The 21,193-nt window shown below is 48.6% G+C and overlaps 1 protein-coding gene across 1 annotated transcript in view; it reads right to left on the bottom strand.

Annotated features, from left to right (window-relative positions):
• LOC128842700 (uncharacterized) overlaps positions 1-21,193 on the bottom strand; it is a 43,987-nt gene that overhangs the window by 17,934 nt on the left and 4,860 nt on the right. Inside the window, exon 2 of the mRNA XM_054038827.1 lies at positions 19,142-19,196. Within this exon, the coding sequence (XP_053894802.1) occupies positions 19,142-19,196 (55 nt within the window). The remainder of the gene's footprint in view (positions 1-19,141; positions 19,197-21,193) is intronic.

The raw sequence follows: 21,193 nt of genomic DNA, 5'->3' as shown, positions 1-21,193 counted from the left end.
ATACTGCCTCCCCTTGCAAGAAAGTGGGCGGTTTTCAAAAAGTTTCAGAGTTTTATAACTTTTTTTCACAGAGTTAGGGGGAACAAAAAAAAATGAGGGCTCTGATCCTCATATAACATTACAGGACTGCCTGAGCTGAGCTATTTAGTGGTAGTAAGGCAAAAGGAGGAGGGGGAATTGCAAAGGCATATTTATGGTGGTTCTATGCTGCTGCATCCTAGATCAATATCCTGCTTATGATGGTGCAAATTTTGGTCCACTTATGGAATGAGGCAGAAGAATTTTTCATTCTACAGGAACTCCCGTCAGACAGGTTTTTGGGCAAGACAAACTCCCCATGCCCCACAGCCTGTAGCTCTCTAGTCATCTCTAATAATTAATCTTCCCATCTGTCACCAGACAATGAAACAGTTCCATGGCACACGGGGATGGTTTGCTACTACAGACCTGGAAGAACTGTTCTCTTGTCCAGCCAGGGATCTCCAGCAAGTTCACATCAGCCAATGTCACCACAGCCTGACAAAACTGTAAGATCATCACTAGTAATCTACCTCCCTGGCCTTTCCCTCACACCCCTCCTCCTCTGCCACACACCAAGCTAATGACTCAAAACCAGTTGACACCAAGAGGTTCCTGGATCACAGTGATTAACGATTGGAAAAAACTGCCAAGAGAAGTGGAGGTTTCTCCGTCTCTTGAATTCTTCAGATCAAGACAGGATGCCTTTCTGAAAGATCTGTTTTAGCCCAACATAAGTATTTGCGCTCAGTGCAGCAGTAACTAGGCAAAATTCTTTGGCCTGTGTTATAGAGGATGATATAAAAATCCCTTCTGACCTTAATCTGTAAAGCCATGGGACGCGCCCGCAGAAGTTTTACCACCACACATGTGAGTGAAGTACCAGTGTGGGTACAGAAACTCAAGTGTTATTTTGCAGTGTGTCTGCTCTCATTCAGGCTTAGCTAACTCGAGAGAAGTAATTTGAGAATCAATAACTCAAGGTAACTTTGCAGTGAACACTTAGCCTTGGTGGCTAAGGGGGGGACTGGTTCTTCAACCCAAAGAGCATGAGTGTGAGGAAGTTCATCACCCCAAGAATGTATCCCCAATGCATTCTACCTGTCTATCGACGTCCTGCCCCCAGAGAGATGGTGGGCAGCACTGTGTGTGGGCTACGATGCCATGTATAGTGGTCTGGAGCTGGGCTGATATGGGAGGGACTTGCTGGCACATGAAAAATGACAGCATAGAGGCTGGTGCAAGAATCTTGGACAGGACAATTCTTACTGTTGGGCAGCACTTGACATAATGGACAGGGTCTGTGCCAAGTACAGAGAACAGATATGGTCAATGCGTGTCCACAGGGTGGAGATTGGGAGAGCAAGAACACTCTTGAGATGAATGGGCAGGTCACAGTTCTCAGGCGTACCATTTCAGACTATATTCTACTCCACAGGGTATTCTGTTAGCTTCTATGCTGTAGCTGGGTGTGCTGAGCCTGCTACTCCTACCTCGGACATGGCAAAGGGACTCGGGGGATTCTTTACTGACCCCAGCCGGTAGATGTTCTCCTCACAGCCCCTCAGCTACAACTTTCCCTTCTCCCCATGTCCCCTGCAGCCTTACCACATGCATGGAGAAAGCAGAGCTGGTAGCTGAGGGGCCATGCAGTGTGCCCAGGAAGCCTCCTTGTAGTCCCCACAATTGCCCCATAAATATATACCCCACCCTCACTTTAAAAAAAGGGAAATTCACTGCTAAAAAAAAGTTGCTACTGAGTTACGGTTGCCTAGTGCTGCCTGGTGCACTTTGGCCCATGAAGGTGGCTAAAGATAATCCTCTGAAAATCAGGAATTACAAAGTTAAGGTAATGTCTTCCACACACAACCTCATCCATCCCTTCCTGTCAAACACCATAGGACGCCAGCGTTCTTGAGCATTTAGAGCAAGGGTTCTCCACCTTTTTCTTTCTGAGGCCCACCCAACATGCTATAAAAACTCCACGGCCCACCTGTGCCACAACAACTGTTTTTCTGCATATCCAGTAAATTAAAAGCCATGGCCAGCATTAGTGGGTAAAAGCAGGGCAATTACCCAGGCACAACGTCACAGGGAGCCCCACAAAGCTAAGATGCTCAGGCTTTGGCTTCAGCCTCACACATCGGGGCTAGCTAACTCTAATGCCAGCCCTGCTCTCTGGTTTATTTCAGCAGACCACTGAAACCTGCTCGCGGATCCCCTAGGACCTTGGACCCCTGGTTGAGAACCGATGATTTAGAGGACAACCAGGAAGTGTGCAGGAAGCCTTAGGCCTTATCTTGACTAGGAAAATGGTTGAGCTGTTGAGGTCAGTCTTAGTGAACACAAGCCACCTAAGCATGACTAAACTTAACCACTTTTCCTAGGCAAGACACACTCCCCTAAAGACTTTGTAGGTGTTAACACCCTTTCATTCTGTTCTAAGGAATCCCTCTGGCACATCACCTCAGTTAGCCCTGACTGAACCTTGTGGTCCCCAGTGATGTGTGCCAACACACTGCTAGTAGTTCCAAGAGCAATAGTGCAGCCTGGAGACAGAGGCTGCATGGGAGTGTATCAAGGCTAGAGCAAATGTGACATACTGGTAGGCACTGAGGTTGTTAGGCTGGGATGATGGGGAGGCCAGCAGTTGTTAGGATGTAGTCAAGTACTCTTACATTCCCTTCTCTTCTCGCCATCCTTAAGTGGCATGCCAGTTTCTGAAGGTGGCAGTGAGAGCCATCCTGCAAGTACTTCCCAGAGCAATAACGGCAGACACAGCTCTGATGAGAGTGATGAAGTGGAGCTGTGCTGAGTGCACAGAGACTGCTTATTACTTTCTCCTCAGGGACAGTTAAAACTGTTGTTGTTGGGGGTTGTGGGTGTGATTTTACATTAACTCTGTATTTGTAAGTGTGCAGAGGTTTAAGTTTAGCCGCCCTCCATGTTCTAGAAGATTAAGCAACCTTAACTCTGTGTTCAAGTTTTTGTTAGTGAATTATTAATTCACACAGATGTCATCTAGGAGGCATGTGGGGAGGGGAGAGAAGAACCCAACCAAGTAACGCCATAGGTTGGCCATGCCACAGAGTTTAAAGAAGAATCTCCTAGTTGTACACTCACGCCCCTCCTCCCAGCTTCTCTCTCTTCTCAGGAATCATCCTCAAACACCCCTGAGTGATGCAGTCCCTGTTGCTGATGGCAAGAATATTTATAACGCTAGTGACGGAGTGACTTGGTCAACAATATTCCAGCCTGCTCCCACCTTCTGTTTAATGTGGTCTGTTGTTACATGGGGAAGCAAGGATTCAAAACATCTTCCCATAGGCCTATAAAGAATATCCTCTAGAAATTAATAGGGCCCTCTGCATAAGGGAAGAAATGACACCAACCAATCATCCATCACTACAAATCCCTGATCACCCCTATTTTAGCTGCTCTCGGGTTAATATATTACTTACACACTGCCCACGAGTCTCCTTGTCATTCACCTGGAGGTTTACACTCCACCTTAAAAACTATATTTGCTGCAGTAGAATAGCTGTGCCATTTCCTTCTCAATAGTAGCTAAGTGAAGATCCCTTTTGGGACAAGAGGTGACATCTAAATATAAAGTTAAAGGCTTTCCGTTCACCTATATTATTATTAGTTAAGAACCAATGATGCACTCAGCATTGGACAATACAAAAAAATGAAGAGTCCCTGCTCCAAGGAGATTTCTGTTTGTGTTTGGGTTAGAACATAGAAAGGTCACAATGGGAACCTGCAGTGTTCTCAAATTTGTACGAGAATACAAAACCTAACAGTGACCTCCTATGCTTTTATATCAACAGATCAGCACCTTATTGTTACACATTCCATGTGTGACATTGCACTCTATATCATTTTATGAAAATATGCTAATATAACTGGAATATGCTTCATGCAAAAGGTCTCTTGAAAGGTATCATTACAAAGCTTATAATCTACTGAGTGTGATCATCCTATTTGTATAAATGTACCACTCTTGTATCAGAAACTAGAAATATGAAATATAACTCTGAGGTCCTATTGTAATTATGCAAAGTGTGGACCATTAATGGTGGTTTAGAATCTTGATTACTCCCATTAACCAGGACAATTGACTGCAGATGGCTCTGTTTTACTTGTAAGCCTTCCTGTAGTGTTTGCTGGCAAGTGGGTAATGAAGTCTTACAGTGACATGTGATCATGTCGCCTGAACTTGAATCCATCTTTAACCTGGTGCTTTTCCATTAAGAAGGGCGTGGCGGGGGTAGGGAGACTCAGAGGGACAAAATATTCCTGTCTTATGCAAAAGATATATAAATGGGTGGAACAGAACAAAGAGGGGCAGCCATCATGAGGAATCCCTTAGCTACCACTTGAGCTGGAACAAGGGCTGTACCAGGGGAAAGGATTGTGCCCAGAGTAGGAAGGCATCCAGTCTGTGAAAGAAACGTATTGAAACATCTCTGAGGGTGAGATCTTATCTGTATTCAGTTTCTTTCTGTATTAGACATAGACTTGCGTGTTTTATTTTATTTTACTTGGTAATTCACTTTGTTCTGTCTGTTACTACTTGGAACCACTTAAATGCTTTACTTTCTATATTTAATAAAATCACTTCTTTACTTATGAATTAACCCAGAGTATGTATTAATATGGCGGGGGGGGGGAGGGGGGAGAAAACAGCTGTGCATATCTCTCTATCAGTGTTATAGAGGGAAAACAATTTATGAGTTTACCCTATATAAGCTTTATACTGGGTAAAACGGATTTATTTGGGTTTTAAACCCTATTGGGAGTTGGGCATCTGAGTGTTAACGATGAGAACACTTCTGTTAGCTGCTTTCAGGTAAGCCTGCAGCTTTGGGGCATGTGGTTCAGACCCTGGGTCTGTGTTGGAGCAGACAGGAGTGCTCAGCAAGACAGGGTGCTGGGGTCCCAAGCGGGCAGGGAAAGCAGGGGCAGAAGTAGTTTTGGCACATCAGGTAGCAGCCCCAAGGAGGTTTCTGTGATCCAACCCATCACACCACGCATTTGAGAGGTTGTTATGCCTTAACACTCCTGAGGTCACTGTTAAAATTTTGCATTGGAATGCAAGCTTGAAAAAGCTGGACTATGTATTGCTTTTTAGTGGCTGTTGGAGAAAGAAATGAAAGCCTTATGCAGCCTGTTTTCAACAGCACAATAGGCAATATGAAGGTAGACAGGAATGCACAAGCCTTTCCCCTTCTAACTGCCATGCTTTTACGTTTTGGATACATGGGGTGTGGCCTGATGCAACTTTAACGGTCATTAAATGTAGTTTTGGGGGTTCATACAGCTATGGTGTACCTCATTGTTGAGATCCTCAGAGTCAGGGATCTTGCACCTGCCTGGGAATCAGAGGGAGAAGTTGTGCTACTGAAGCTGATGACTATGTCGACGCTTCTAAAGAGTGTGAGACTGTGACACAATGCAGTCAGTTCTTTGTGACTATATCTTATTCTCATTTAAAAGTTACTGAAAGTACATACATCAAGAACAATGCTCCATGTTTAGCAGCGATGACAGCACATGGCAGACAGAGGGAACCTTCACAAAGGGGTCTGTGTGATCAATAACTTCAAAAACCACTCCATCAACTTACGTAAACTGAATACACCTAGATGCTGTTGCAGCAGCATGGCGCATGCCTGTATTCCACCAGCAGGTCTGCTGATTGCACTCATCTTTCCTCCAGGTTTCTAGTTCTTGGCAGTACGTCACGTACCTTTCAACTGCCAATGCATGACACTTGCAAGTGTAATGACCACCATTCTGGCCAACACCAGGACCTGAACTAATGACTTACAGAGCTAAATGCATAAGATAAGTCTTTATAGTCTGTGTTAAAGAGGCAGGCTCTCAAGAGAAATATTCTTACAGCCTCATATTCTCTGTGTACTGGGCACAGGGCAGGACAACAGATATGGTGATTAGTAGGCTACAATACCAAACTGTGTCAAATGACTGAATGGTGAAAAAGATGTATTTTGCCAATTCACACCATAATTTACAGGTTATCATAGTTTAAGTACAAAACCTGATTCAAAGAGGCAAAATCACAGTATGAATGACGTGCAACCACTATATCCCTTAGGGCTTGTCTATACTTACCGCGCTGGTTCGGCGGCAGGCAATCGAACTTCTGGGTTCGATTTATCGCGTCTTGTCTGGACGCGATAAATCGAACTCAGAAGTGCTCCCCGTCGACTCTGGTAATCCTGCTCGCCGCAAGGAGTACGCGGAGTCGACGGGGGAGCCTGCCTGCCGGGTCTGGACGGCGGTAAGTTCGAAGTAAGGTACGTCGACTTCAGCTACGTTATTCACGTAGCTGAAGTTGCGTACCTTAGTTCGATTTGGGGGTTTAGTGTAGACCAAGCCTCAGAGACAGGCTTGGAAGAATTTTTTTTTTTTTAAGTTCTAGTTTTGACTAATAATATCAATGTTTATTGTAAAGCATTTTTTCAAATTTTTTTTAATTGATTTACATTTTCACATTTGCAGGAAATAATGTGGGGGTCAAAGAAAAATTGTTTAATTGCAGTAGACACTGAGATTCAAAAAGTAAAAGCTTTATAACCATTAAAAACACAAATTATCAACATTACATGCCAAAAATACAAAGTAAATATCCTTAAACTCTAATAAGTTTTCAGGCAGCATATTTCTTACTTTGCCTATCTGTACGTTTATATCATCATCCATGGAAATATTTTTTTCTTTGGTTTGTGTGTGTACAATAAAATTGATATATAACAATAAAAATCTAATCCTTCCAAGCCTATTCATAGATTAGCAGGGGGCTGTGAACACCTTGACCTTCAGAACAGGAGCATAAATCCTTAATTCTTGAGCTACATGAGTAATTGCTAACACCTTTGTAGATCAGCCATTGGAGGAGGACTTGACACATACGCTCACCACTAGGTTACACAACTATTAGTCAGTGGAAGAATACTGATGATGAGGAATCCTGGATTCTATCTGTGGCTCTGAAACACGAGTGTAATTTTACAGTGGTTAGAGACAGGGGAAAATCAAAACTGGCTTACTCAATCGATAAGATTGGAATGTGTCATCTAAGAAACCTGCTCCTGACTGTGACCTTCCACAAGCCCTCTACTAACTTATTTTAAAAGACGGGGATGTCCAATAGCATTTCCCTGTCCCCTCAGGTTGTGGGTTTATGGCCTTTATTAATACAACGAATTGTATGGGAAAACAGAGGTTAGAAAAGGTGAGATTTGAACTTCCAATCTTTTGCCCAGCTCAGGGATGTTTTCCCTAGGCAACAGGGGCTTTTGGTGAGGGAATTTTTTGGTCATTTTGTTGTCTACTAGAATTTAGTGAGAGCATTCACCCCACAGCAGATATCTTGGAGGGTTTGGCTTGGTGCACAAATTTGCCATTTGCCATTATGACTACCAAGTTATAAAATGTTCCTTAGACAAACATTATCGATATGTAACTGACAGAATCACTTGAGGAACAACAATGTAAACAAATGACACATCCCAGAGCGGTTTAGCTTTCCCGCCAAAAGGGATGGTTTTTATCTTTATGATTCTCTTTATCAATAAATTTTTTATCATTTGAAACTAGTTCTCAAAGTTTACATCCTCTGTTGTTATGATTGGTTGCCATTTCAATTAGATTTCTACAAAATAAATCTTTAAAGCGTGCATTACAGATTTTAGTTTAAACTATGGAGGAGCTACAGCTCCACCACAATGTTATTTTGTTAGTGACCACTAGCATGCCTCAGGTCCATTGTAATATGTGAAGATCTTTAGGCATTGTAGTTGGGAAGGGGGAAAACACACTTTCACTGTCATAAAAGGGAACACCAAATATTGAGCCAATTTCTCCAGCAGAGTGGATCTAAGATTTCTGCTCTACCTACATGTATGCAGAGGATCTCTTTGCCCTCTGTTACTACAGTACAGGGGTCTCAAACTCAAATGACCATGAGGGCCACATGAGGACTAGTGCATTGGCTCAAGGGCCACATCACTGACATCCCCCCTCGCAGCCCCAGCCCCGCTCCCACTCCACCCCTTCCATGAGGCCCCGCCCCTGCCCCGTCTCTGCTACACCTCCTCCCCTGAGCGCGCGGCTCCCCTCTCCTCCCCCTTCCCCCCTGGAAAGTGCTAAGCGCCACCAACAGCTGCTTGGCGGCGTGAAGTGCCCGGAGGTAGGCAGAAAAAAAATGAATAGTAATATAGTAGTATAGTATTAAAATATAATATGCTATTAAAAGTCAATTTATTAACTTTTTTATTAACTTCTTTAACTGTAATGTGAAGAAGTGCTAATTTTGACAGTCATTTCATTTTTGGCCACTTAGCTGGCAGCGTTTTGCATCAACCAGAGCATCAATATTAGGTTTGATATCTTGAGACTAAACCAATCTCAGTGTTGCTTTCAAATGCTCATCAGTGAGCCTTGACCTTAACAAAGATTTGTTAATCTTCATGGAAGAGAAAACTGTTATATATATATATATATATATGTACTTCCAAACATTGCCATTATCCTTGCGGAAGCAGAGAATAACATGGGAAATCTTTCTTGTGAAAGAAACCTGTAGAATTCTGGAATTCCAACATCTGTATATGCAGCAAAGAGTCTCATAGACTCATAGACTTCAAGGTCAGAAGGGACCATTATGATCATCTGGTCTGACCCCCTGCATGCTGCAGGCCACATAACCGTCCCTACCCTTTCCTTGACTCTGCTGATGAAGTCCCCAAATCCTGTGTTTTAGTGACTTCAATTGGCAGAGAACCCTCCTGCTAGAGATCCCTGCCCCATGCTGCGGAGGAAGGCGAAAAACCTCCAGGGCCTCAGCCAATCTACCCTGGAGGAAAATTCCTTCCCGACCCCAAATATGGCGATCAGTAAGACCCCGAGCATGTAGGCAAGAGTCTCCAGCCTGACCCTTGTTAGCCATTATACTATTTACCTACCATTGCTCGGTATTCCTCAGCTAATATGTTTTACCATTAAACCATTCCCTCCATAAACTTGTCTAACTTAATCTTAAAACCAGACAGGTCCCTCGCCCCCACCGTTTCCCTCGGAAGGCCGTTCCAATATTTCACCTCTCTGACGATCAGAAACCTTCTTCTAATTTCAAGCCTAAACTTCCCCACGGCCAGTTTATATCCATTCGTTCTCGTGTCCACATTAGTACTAAGCTGGAATAATTCCTCTCCCTCCCTTGTATTTATCCCTCTGATATATTTAAAGAGAGCAATCATATCCCCCCTCAGCCTTCGTTTTGTCAGACTAAACACCCGAGCTCCTCCAGTCTCCTTTCATACGACAGGTTTTCCATTCCTCTGATCATCCTAGTGGCCCTTCTCTGCACCCGTTCCAATTTGAGTTCATCTTTTTTAAACATGGGAGACCAGAACTGCACACAGTACTCCAAATGAGGTCTCACCAGCGCCTTATACAACGGAAGCAGCACCTCCTTATCCCTACTAGATATACCTCGCCTAATGCATCCCAAGACCGCATTGGCTTTTTTCACCGCCACGTCACATTGTCGACTCATAGTCATCCTCCGGTCTACAAGAACCCCTAGGTCCTTCTCCTCTTCCGTTACTTCTAACCAATGCGTCCCCAGCTTGTAACTAAAATTGTTGTTAGTCATCCCTAAAATGCATCACCTTACACTTTTCACTATTAAATTTCATCCTATTTCTGATACTCCAATTCACAAGCTCATTCAAGTCTCCCTGCAGAATATCCCTATCCTCCTCCGAATTGGCAACGCCTCCCACCTTCTGTTAGTCTATAAGGTGCCCCAGGACTCTTTGCTGCTTTTACAGATCCAGACTAACACGGCTACCCCTCTGATACTTAACATCTGTATATGTTAATGGTGTCACACTGAAGCTCCACTAACTCCATCTGCATTTCCTCTGCAACATAGTCAATTTCAACAGCAAATGGTGTGGAAAAAAGTTGAAAATGTGGTTCAAGTGCCTTGAAATCTTTAAACGGCACTTCAGTAAGTTAGAAATGATCTTTGCATATTCTTTCAAGGATTTGGGTTCAAATTTTCCTAAGGAATTCAGAGTCGAGAAATGGACCAAATTTCCAGCAGTCAGCTGTTTCCCCCACAAAGTAAGCTTGACTTTGAATGACTTAACACTGTCATACATCTGTGTTATCATCTGTTTTCTACCCTGAAGTTTCAAGTTCAGTGCATTCAGGTGATCAGTTACATCTGTTAGAAAAGCAAGGTTGCAGATAAAAGTGGAATCAGCAAGCTGTGGAACCTCCTTGTTTTTCATTTTCATGAAGGAATCAATCTCCTCTCTCAGTGCAAAAAAACGCAAAACATTTCCACAACTCAGTGTGATACAGAAGTTCCCCATATTCACTGTCCATACTTGCTAGAAAAGAAGTGAACTCCCTGTGATTCAGCCTTTGTGCAGGTATAAAATTAACATTTTTAACAACTACATCCATAACTTCCTTCATTTGTAGACTTTTACTACACAGGGCTTCTTGATGCAAAATACAATGTATACTGGGAAGCTAATTTCTGGTATATTGAGGCTGTTCAGTTTGGTCTTCAATAATCCAACCACACCAATGTTTTCAGAGCACAATGATGGTGCACCGTCCGTAGCCAAAGATATGAGTTTGTTCCATGGCAGCGCAGCTTTTTTAATGCACTCTTCCAGTCCTTGAAATATGTCACGTCCCGTTGAGGTACCCTACAGTGGCATTAAGTCTAGCAATTCTAAGTTGTATTCAAATTGCAATCCACACCTCTAATGAACACTCCACACTGTGCAGTATCTGATACATCTGTACTCTCATCAAGAGCAATTGAAAATGCTTCAAAGTCTTTTGCCATTTGAATCAATTGTTTTTGTACATTAGCGGCTAAATCCATTATCCTGCAGGCAAGCGTATTGGCAGACAAGCTTATGCCTTCAAAAACTTTCTTCTTATCAGGACATAAAATTTCGCTGGCCTTCATAAGACATTCTTTTACGAATAAGCCCTCTGTAAAAGGTCGCGATGATTTAGCTATCATTTCGCTTATCACAAACCTTGCTCTTATTGAATCTTCGCTAGACTTGTTAATTCCCGAAATGAAATGTCTTTGCCTGGCAAATGCTGCTTTAAGTTGCTGAAGTTTTTTCCTCTTGGATTTTTCCGGTGAATGCATCATATTTTTCACAGTGCATCGTGTCACAGTGCCGACGCACGTTATACTCCTTGAGAACAGCAATCATTTGCTGACAAATAAAGCATTGAATTCTATCTTTTGCCTCTGTGAAAAAAATATAAATTCTCCCATTTGTCTTGGAAAACTCTTTTCTTCAATGAGTGTTCTTTTTTTTGACGAAGTCATTTCCAAGTGGTTTTAATAAAATATATACACTCAGGCCTGGTCTACACTAGGAGGTTATGTCGAATTTAGCAGCGTTAAATCGAATTAACCCTGCACCCATCCACACAACGAAGCTATTTAGTTCGACATAGAGGTCTCTTTAATTTGATTTCTGTACTCCTCCCTGACGAGGGGAATAGCGCTAAATTCGACATGGCCATGTCAAATTAAGGTACGTGTGGATGGATTTCAACTCTAATAACTCCGGGAGCTATCCCACAGTGCACCACTCTGTTGACGCTCTGGACAGCAGTCCGAGCTTGGATGCTCTAACCAGCCACAAAGAAAAAGCCCCGGGAAAATTTGAATTCCTTTTCCGGTCTGGCCAGTTTGAATCTCATTTCCTGTTTGGACACCGTGGAGAGCTCAGCAGCACTGGCAACGATGCAGAGCTCTCCAGCAGAGGTGACCATGCAATCTCAGAATAGAAAGAGGGCCCCAGCATGGACTGATCGGGAAGTCTTGGATCTGATAGCTGTGTGGGGCGAGGAGTCCGTGCTTTCGGAGCTGCGCTCCAAGAAACGGAATGTGAAGATCTACGAGACGATCTCAAAAACCATGACAGAGAGAGGATACAGCCGGGATGCAACACAGTGCCGCGTGAAAATCAAGGAGCTGAGACAAGGGTACCAGAAGACCAAAGAGTCAAATGGACGCTCCGGATCCCAGCCTCAGACATGCCGTTTCTACGAGGCACTGCATTCCATTCTAGGTGCGGCCGCCACCACTACCCCACCACTGATCGTGGACTCTGAGGATGGGATATTGTCGACGGCCGCTTCCTCGGAGATGTTAGCGGACGGGGAAGATGAGGAAGGTGATGAGGAGGACGAGGCAGTCGACAGCGCTTACAATCCTGATTTCCCCGACAGCCAGGATCTCTTCATCACCCTCACGGAGATCCCATACCAACCCTCCCCAAGTGTTAACCCAGACCCTGAATCAGGGGAAGGATCAGTCGGTAAGTGTTTTAAACATGTAAACATTTATTTTGAACAGAACAGGAATATTAACAATGGGTTTTTCATGATTAGTTTCCCCTAGGCGCTCTACTTTTTAGTCCTTTCCAGTGCAGCTACTGGAAAATAAGGCCTATATGTCCAGGGATAGAGCTGAAATCCTTATGGGACATCTCCACGAAGCTCTCCTTGAGGTAATTGGGAAGCCTTTGCATGAGGTTCCTGGGGAGAGCGGCCTTATTGCCTTATTGCGTCCTCCGTGGTAGGAAACTTTTCCGTGCCAGGCTATCATCAAGTACTCTGAGATCATTGCCTCGCAGAGCATGGCGGCATACGGCCCTGGTTTTTGCTGGCTTACACGCAGCATGCGGTCTTTATCTGTGTCAGAAATCCTCATCAGAGTGATGTCACTCATGGTGACCTGCTTTGAATTAGGGGAATGTTAGTATTGGGATTGCTTGCCTGTTCCCTTACATAACTGTAACCAGCGGTATACAGCCACGCGGTGGAGGCGGGAGAGGGGCAGCATACAGGGATCTTTCCCGGGGACAGCCACGAGGGGGTGGGACAGGGGCAGAGTTCATACTTGCCGGATTGCCGGCAGCAGGAACTGGCAAACGCTAGGAGCATTGCTTTGAACGTGAAAGGAAGGCACTGCTATAATTTAAGTTTTAAACAGCCAAAAGTCTACAGCTTACCATGTCAGCCTGCTACCCGAATTCCGCTGTCCTGCCCTGCTTGTCTGATATCCAGTGCAAGACTCCAGGCACTGAATGCGAAGGCTGAAAATTCGACCTTGTCCTGAGTGCGCATGTGATAGGTGCTGTGCATGGTCTTGTTCACAGAGAAAGACTATGTTCGTTGTTCACAAAAATGTATCTTTGTGAGGAATTCAATCCTTTTTTCCCATCCCACAGCTGTAACTGTCTCCCGACCTACCCCGGCATCCCCTTCCCAGAGGCTGGCGCAGGTTAGGCGGAGAAAGAAAAGGACACGGGATGACATGTTCTCTGAACTTATGGGCTGCTCCTGAGCCGAGGTGGTCCAGCAGACCCAGTGGAGGGAGAACATGTCGCAATACCAGCGAGCACACAGCGAACGGGAGGAGAGGTGGCGGCAGGAAAACCAGCAGGCGACTCAAACGCTGCTTGGACTAATGAGGGAGCAAACGGACACGCTCCAGTGCCTTGTGGATGTTCTGCAGGACCGGAGGCAGGAGGACAGAGCCCCCCTGCAGTCTATCTCTAACGGCCCTCCCCCGCCACAAAGTCCCATACCCCCCTCACCCAAAGTCCCAAGAAGGACGGGCGGCAGGAGCCGTGAAAACTGTCACTCTATCCCTGCAGACTGCTCAAGTAAAAGAAGGCTCTCATTCCAAAAAATTTGATAAGTCCTTTCCTTCCCGCCTCACCCAAGCCCCCGTCCCAGTTTCATCCCCTAACTGTGTAGTTGCTAATAAAAAATAGGTTTCTGTTAATTACTGTTTCCGTCATGTTCTTTTAGAGGAGAGTGTGTTTGAAGGGGGGAAGGGGGTTGGTAATTAGAGAGGACAGTCACCTTTACCAGGGTACAGACACAGGGGCAGGTTCAGCAGAAGGTCACACACACATTGCAGTCACTAGGCACCCTGGTCAGTCTGGGAGGTGGTTTTCATGTTCTGTGTGGGGGGGGCTATGTGACTTGGTGGCGGGGGAGGGCGGTTAGAGATCTTATGCAGCGGTCCTTAGCCTGGATCACAGAGCCATGCAGCAGGGGATCTGTAACCGTCCTCCCCCGCCACAAAGTCACATAGCCCCCACACACAGAGTCCCGAAAAGGAGGGGTGGCAGGCTCCGTTGAACCAACCAGTCCACCACTGCGGACCTCTCTAGGAGCTGGAGCCTGTCATTCCTCGAGTTTAGAAGCGTTCTTTCCATCACTACACCCGCTCCCCACCACAGTCTGCATCCCAGTTTCTACACTTTACCGCGAAATCCGTAATAAAGAAAACGGTGTTCATTAACAAAGTTCCATTTATTTTATTTTTAAACGTGTGTTGGAAGCGGGGGGGAGGGGGTGAACGGGGTATGTAACTGGAGAGGATAGTCAACATTAACTGGGTAAAGAAATGGGGGCAGGTTCAGCTTCTCTTTAAACAAACTTAATAGTCACAGGTTACCCTGCTCACTCTGGAACCTAGCTTTCAAAGCTTCCTGGATGCACAGCGCGTCCCGCTGGGCTCTTCTAATCGCACGGCTGTCTGGTTGGGCGTAATCAGGAGCCAGGCAGTTTACCTCAACCTCCCACCCCGCCATAATGGTCTCCCACTTGCTCTCACAGAGATTGAGGTGCACACAGCAAGCTGCAATAACAATGGGGATACTGGTTTCGCTGAGATCAGAGTGAGTCAGTAAGCTTCTCCATCTCCCCTTCAGACGTCCAAAAGCACACTCCACCACCATTCTGCACTTGCTCAGATGGTAGTTGAAGAGTTCTTTTTCATTGTCCAGGGCGCCTGTATAGAGCTTCATGAGCCAGGGCATTAGCGGGTAGGCTGGGTCCCCAAGGAGGACTATAGGGATCTCCACATCCCCAACAGTTATTTTGTGGTCCGGGAAGTAAATGCCTTCCTGCAGCCGTCTAAACAGACCAGAGTTTCTGAAAACATGAGCGTCATGAACCTTGCCCGGCCATCTGACGTTGATGTTTGTAAAACGTCCCCTATGGTCCACCAGTGCTTGCAGCACCATTGAAAAGTAGCCCTTTCTGTTAACGTACTGGCTGGCCTGGTGGTCCGGTCCCAGGATAGGGATGCGAGTTCCATCTATAGCCCCACCGCAGTTTGGGAATCCCATCGCAGCGAAGCCATCTATGATGACCTGCACGTTTCCAAGGGTCACTACCTTTGAGAGCAGTAGCTCAACGATTGTGTTGGCTACTTGCATCACAACAACCCCCACGGTAGATTTGCCCACTCCAAAGTGGTTCGCGACTGACCGGTAGCTGTCTGGCGTTGCAAGCTTCCAGAGGGCTATGGCCACTCACTTCTGGACAGTCAGGGCTGCTCGCATCCGGGTGTCCTTGTGCTTCAGGGCAGGGGACATCAACTCACAAAGTTCCAGGAAAGTTCCCTTACGCATCCGAAAGTTTCGCAGCCACTGTGATTCATCCCAGACCTGCAGCACTATGCGGTCCCACCAGTCCGTGCTTGTTTCCCGGGCCCAGAATCGCCGTTCCACAGCATCAACATGACCCATTGCCACCATGATGTCCACGGCGCGGGGTCCCGTGCTTTGTGAAAGGTCTGTGCCCCTCTCAGACTTCATGTCCTCACCGCGCTGCTGTAGCCTTCTCGCCCGATTTCTCAGCATCTCCCTCTGAAAAAGGTGGATGATAAGGTGCGAGGTGTTGACAATGGCCATAACTGCAGTGATGATCGCAGCGGGCTCCATGCTCGCAGTGCTGTGGCACTGTCACTCACCAGAAAAGTGCGTGAAATGATTGCCCACCGGCACTTTCAGGGAGTGACGGTTGAATGACGACAGTTACCCAAAACCGCCCTCGACACATTTTGTGCCCCAGCAGGCATTGGGGGCTCGACCCAGAATTCCAATGGGCTGCGGGGACTGCGGGAACTGTGGGATAGCTGCCCACAGTGCACCGCTTCCAATGTCGACGCTTGCCCCGTTAGTGTGGACTCACAAAGTCGACACGTTCGACTTTGTAATGTCAGTTCCACAAATTCGATTTAAGTAGAATCGAACTACTCTCGTAGTGTAGACATACCCTCAGTAATGCACCTCACTCAAAGGACAAAACACGCACTTCGTTAGATTGACTTCTGTTAAAGCCCCACCTCTGCACTGGGCTGTACCACCACTCCACCTCTGCTCCGCTTCTTCCAAGGGTGGCAGGTTTGTAGAAATTTTGGTGGTGCCCAGAACCTGCCCCCCCCAACTCAGCCCCCCACCTGCCTAAGGTTCTGGGAGGGAGTTTGGGTGGGGGAGCGGGTCTGGGGTGCAGGCTCTGGGATGGAGTTTGGGTGCTGGGTGCAGGCTCCGGGCTGGGGAGGGGGTGCAGGACAGGGTGAGGGTTGCAGGCTCTGGGATGGAGTTTGGGGATAGGAGGGGGTGCAGGGGTGAGGGCTGTGGGGCTGGGGATGAGGGGTTTGGGGCATTGGAGAGGCTCAGGACTAGGGCAGAAGGGCAGCCTGCCTGGCCCTAGTGAAGGGGGGCACTAGAACCCTGCGGCAGCAGGTGATGCCGGAGCAGAGCGGAGTCAGGGTGAGCTGCAGGATCCGGGGCGGTGAGGGGACAGCAAGTGGTGGGCGGGAGACACTCAGGGGAGGCGCGTGGGGGCGGCAGGCAGGGAGAGAGACCCGGCCCCAAACATTGGGGAGCAGTGCGCAGGTAGCTTAGCTGCCACAGAAAATAACTCGGGGGGGGAGGAAGGCCAGGGGGGAGGGGAGTTTGGCAGCGACAGGAAGTAATGGGGGGGGCGCGGGGAGCTTGGCGGGCCACATGTTTGAGACCCCGCTATAATACATAATGATGAACTGTAACAATTAACACAAAATAGTTAATTACACATTGCTTTAGCTTCCCATCCATGATGCATTATAACAGGGGTCGGCAACCTCTGGCACGCATGCCAAAGACGGCATGCGAGCCGATTTTTAATGGCACGCTGCTGCCTGCCGGCGGCCGGGACCCTGGCAGGCAGTAGCGTGCCATTAAAAATTCTGCCCGGCCTGCTCTTCTCCGCCCCTCCCGCTGGCATTTGCACATGCTTTGCTGACCTCTGTCACTTCCAGCAGGAGGTTGTGTTTCCGGGTTAGCGTGTCTGGGAAGTGCCCCAGCGGGGGCAAAAAAAGGGATCAGCCCCACAGGAGTTGCAGCACCCGAGAGGCCTGTAAGTGGGGAAGGGTCTTGGGTCCCAGCTGCACCGTGGCCTGCCCGCCCTGAGCACGGCCGGCCCTGCTCTCTGGACTCAGGCAGGCTGCCCCAGGGTTGGAGTCCCGGTGCCGGGTTGAGCTTGGCTCTGTACTGGGGCAGGCTGCGTCCCACAGCCCGAACCTGAACCCGAGCCCGGGGGCTGTGGCTCGCCGCCTGCTGGACTCTGGGAACAGCTGGGTCACGCCTCTTTCGCCACCCCAGGTCACTGGACCCAGCTCCCCTCCGGCATTGAGGGCAGAACCCAGGAATCTGGAGCCCTAGTCTCCGTCTTCCCCCACCCCCTCGAACAACTAGAGCCCAGCTGGAAACCTAGGAATCTGGAGTCCTTACTCCCAGCACTCCTCCCCCGAGCGTCAGACACCAGCCCCTTCCCGGAGCCCAGGAATCCCAACTCCCACCCCGCTCTACCCCCCCTCACACACACCCAGCCCCCTGCCCTGACCCCTGCACCCCCTCCCACACACCCAGTCCCCTGCACCCCCCCCACGATCCCAGCCCTGACTCCAGCACCCACACACATACCCAGCCCCCCATGCCCTGACTCCTGCACCCCCTCACATGCCTTCACCCAACTCCTGCACCCTCCTCACACACCCCCAGCACCCTGCCCTGACTCCTGCACCCAACCACATACCGAGCCCCCACACACCCCATGCCCTGACTCTTGCACCCCCCACATCCCCACCCCCATCCTGAGCACCAAACGGGAGCTCCTACACCCCCAACCCCACATTCCCACATGCACCCCTCGCACCAAATGGGAGCTGCCCAGGTAAGCACTCCACACCCAAACCTTCTGCCCCAACCCTGAGCCACCTCCTTCATTCTAGCTCCTGGCTACACCCCAACCCCCAGCCTACTCCTTCACCCCCAGCCCTGTGCTCAGTACACTCCCACCGTCAGCTCAGTGCAGAGAGAGAGGAAGAAAATGGGCTAAAACCAGGAAGAAGGTAGGTACTAACTGTATGTGGGCAGGGCCGGGACCCCAGACCAGCAGCGGGCTGAGCCGCTCAGCCCACTGCCGGCCCGGGGTCCCGGCCGCCGGCCCCGCTCAGCCCGCTGCCGGTCTGGGTTTCTGGCTGCTGGCCCCTTGCCAGCCGGGGTCCCAGCCGCCGGTCCCATTCTGAGCCTGCTGCTGGCCTAGGTGAATGGAAGCTCAGGCCGGCAGCAGACTGAGCAGGCTGGCGGCATAAGATCAGCATTTTAATTTAATTTTAAATGAAGCTTCTTAAACATTTTTAAAACCTTGTTTACTTTACATACGACAATAGTTTAGTTATAGAATATAGACAGAGAGAGACCTTCTAAAAAAATGTTAAAATGTATTACTGGCACGCGAAACCTTAAATTAGAGTAAATAAATGAAGACTCGGCACACCACTTCTGAAAGGTTGCCAACCCCTGCATTATAATATAGACACACATAATATATTCACTATATAGTACCTCAGCAGTTTTCAGGACATGGCCCGCATATGGCCCAATTAGCACACAGCTGCAGCCCACCCAGCTCCATGAGCTCCGTGACCGTGCCCCTGAGGCCCAGGTAACACATTGTGGACCGCATATAAGTTGAGAACCATTAAACAATTGTTTTCAGCAACATAGAAAAATTAAAAAATAAAATAATAATAATAATCTCTAGTTAGGCAAACAGTCTTCCAGACTCAAGAACAAAGAGCCTGATCACTTTCTATACATTTTAAAACACACTTATAAAATATAGTTCAAAAGCTCACTAAAGCTGCTTCCAGACTGAAGCTAGTTCAAAGGCACATTACCTGTAATGAATGTGCAGCCTTTACCCAGAATCTCCAAGAAGAAACAGATCAGCATCTGTGAAAGGAAAAACTGTTTAACCATCTAGTGACTTTAAAACTGAATTCCAAACATTAAAGAAACCAAAGTAATTTTCAAGGAAGAAACACAATTCTATTTTTCTGTGACATACAGAAGGTGGTTTGCCACCCAGTTCCTCAAAGATTGTAAGGTGCCTAACTGCCATTGATTGATATTTGTGATTACTGTGCATAAGTCTTGTCAAGTACTGGTAGGCCTCAACCTTCCAGAAGTTGTAAGAAGCGGGTACAGTTGAATCCTGCAAGCATAAGCATAATTTATCTAGGAAGCTTTATAGACTAAAAAGGAAACTCTGTAATAGGGTGACCAGATCACCCAAGACAAATATCGGGACGCGGGCGGGGGTGACGCGGGGGGGGGGTGTGGCGGGGGGCGGGGCCAAAAAAAAAAAAAAACCTTCCGCCGCAAGCGCTGGAGGGAGGCCTGGGAGACTCAGGGGAAGCGTGGGGCCGGGGTGAGTAACAGTCCGGCCTGGCCCCGAGCAGGCAGGACTCAGTTGGGTGGTAGGGAGAGGAGGGGGGCGGCCCGCGGTGCCAGGCGGCGGCTGTTCTCACCCCCAGCCAGCGGGACTCGGGAGCAGCCGCTGCTGCAGCTCCCACTGCCGCGGGGGCAGGAAGCGGCCATGGCGCTCCGCGGCTGCAGCTCTGGCGCCCCCGAACCCCCCGAGCCGGGGCCTGCTGCGGGGACCCAGCAGCGCGCACGCTTTGCCCAGCCCCTGGCCAGTCGCGTCTGGGCTGCTGCCCAGCTGGTGCTATCCCGCGGCGGCCCCGGAGTGGGGGCAGCAGGCCCCAGCCCCCCCGTCCCGCAGGGGAACGAACGGGGCTGGGCGGCTGATGCCTCCACCCCGGGGCCGCCGCGGGATAGCACCAGCTGGGCAGCAGCCCAGACGCTGGCCAGGGGCTGGGCCCAGCGTACGCGCTGCTGGGTCCCCGCAGCAGGCCCCGGCTCAGGGGGTTCGGAGGCGCCGCAGCCGCGGAGCGCCATGGCCGCTTCCTCCCCCGCGGCAGTGGGAGCTGCAGCAGCGGCTGCTCCCGAGTCCCGCTGCCCGGGGGGACAACAACAGCCGCCGCCGCCGCCTGGCCCCGCGGCCGCCCCCCTCCTCCTCTCCCAACCACCCAACTGAGTCCTGCCTGCTCGGGGCCAGGCCGGACTGTTACTCACCCCGGCCCCACGCTTCCCCTGCGTCTCCCGGGCCTCCCTTGAGCGCTTGCGGAGGGAGGAGGAATGGTGAGCCTGGGGAAGAGGCGGGGATTCGGGGAGGGAGCTAATCGGGGGAGGAGGGGGCAGAGTCGGGGCGGGGGGGGGGGGGGGTGCGAGCACTTCCAGGCTCCGGGGCATTTCCTTGTTTGTCCAGTGTCCCGACCGCATGTCGGTCGGGACGCGGGACAAACAAGGAAATATCGGGACAGTCCCGATAAAATCGGGACGTCTGGTCACCCTACTCTGTAAAGATAGATACAGACTTGTGGTTACTATGCTCTGCAACCAAATACCTCTTTTACCTGATTCGAGCATTTTTGAGTCTAGCAAATTGACCACAATTAGCCACATAGAGAAGAGATGAGCTGAGCACAGGTGCACAGTTCGTAAGATCAAGACAACCACAAATACCACCCTAGAACAGTTGGCCACCTTTGATTGGTTTACCTGTTTTGAAATACGGCCAGCAAATACTGTATAAAATAGGTGTAAAGACGCAAGTGTGTGCGTGTGTGTTGACCTAAAAGAAATCACTCTTTGTCAGGCTCACATACACCCCCTGAACCAAAGGGACTTGCGTTTCACCGACTATCTGTGCCTGGCCAATGCAGGAAACGGTCGACTGAAAGGTAATGTATCTTTAGAAGAATGCAGGGTAAGATTTTGGACTGAAGAGGTCTGGTTGTGCTCGAGCTGGTTAACCTTAGGCCTTGGCTACACTTGCAGATGTACAGCGCTGTGAGTTAAACCTTGACTTCGTGCAGCTGAGTAGG

The sequence above is a fragment of the Malaclemys terrapin genome, chromosome 9, assembly GCF_027887155.1.
Source record: "Malaclemys terrapin pileata isolate rMalTer1 chromosome 9, rMalTer1.hap1, whole genome shotgun sequence".
In the NCBI taxonomy this organism is placed as follows: domain Eukaryota; kingdom Metazoa; phylum Chordata; order Testudines; family Emydidae; genus Malaclemys; species Malaclemys terrapin.
This window is presented reverse-complemented; position numbering and strand designations above follow the sequence as displayed.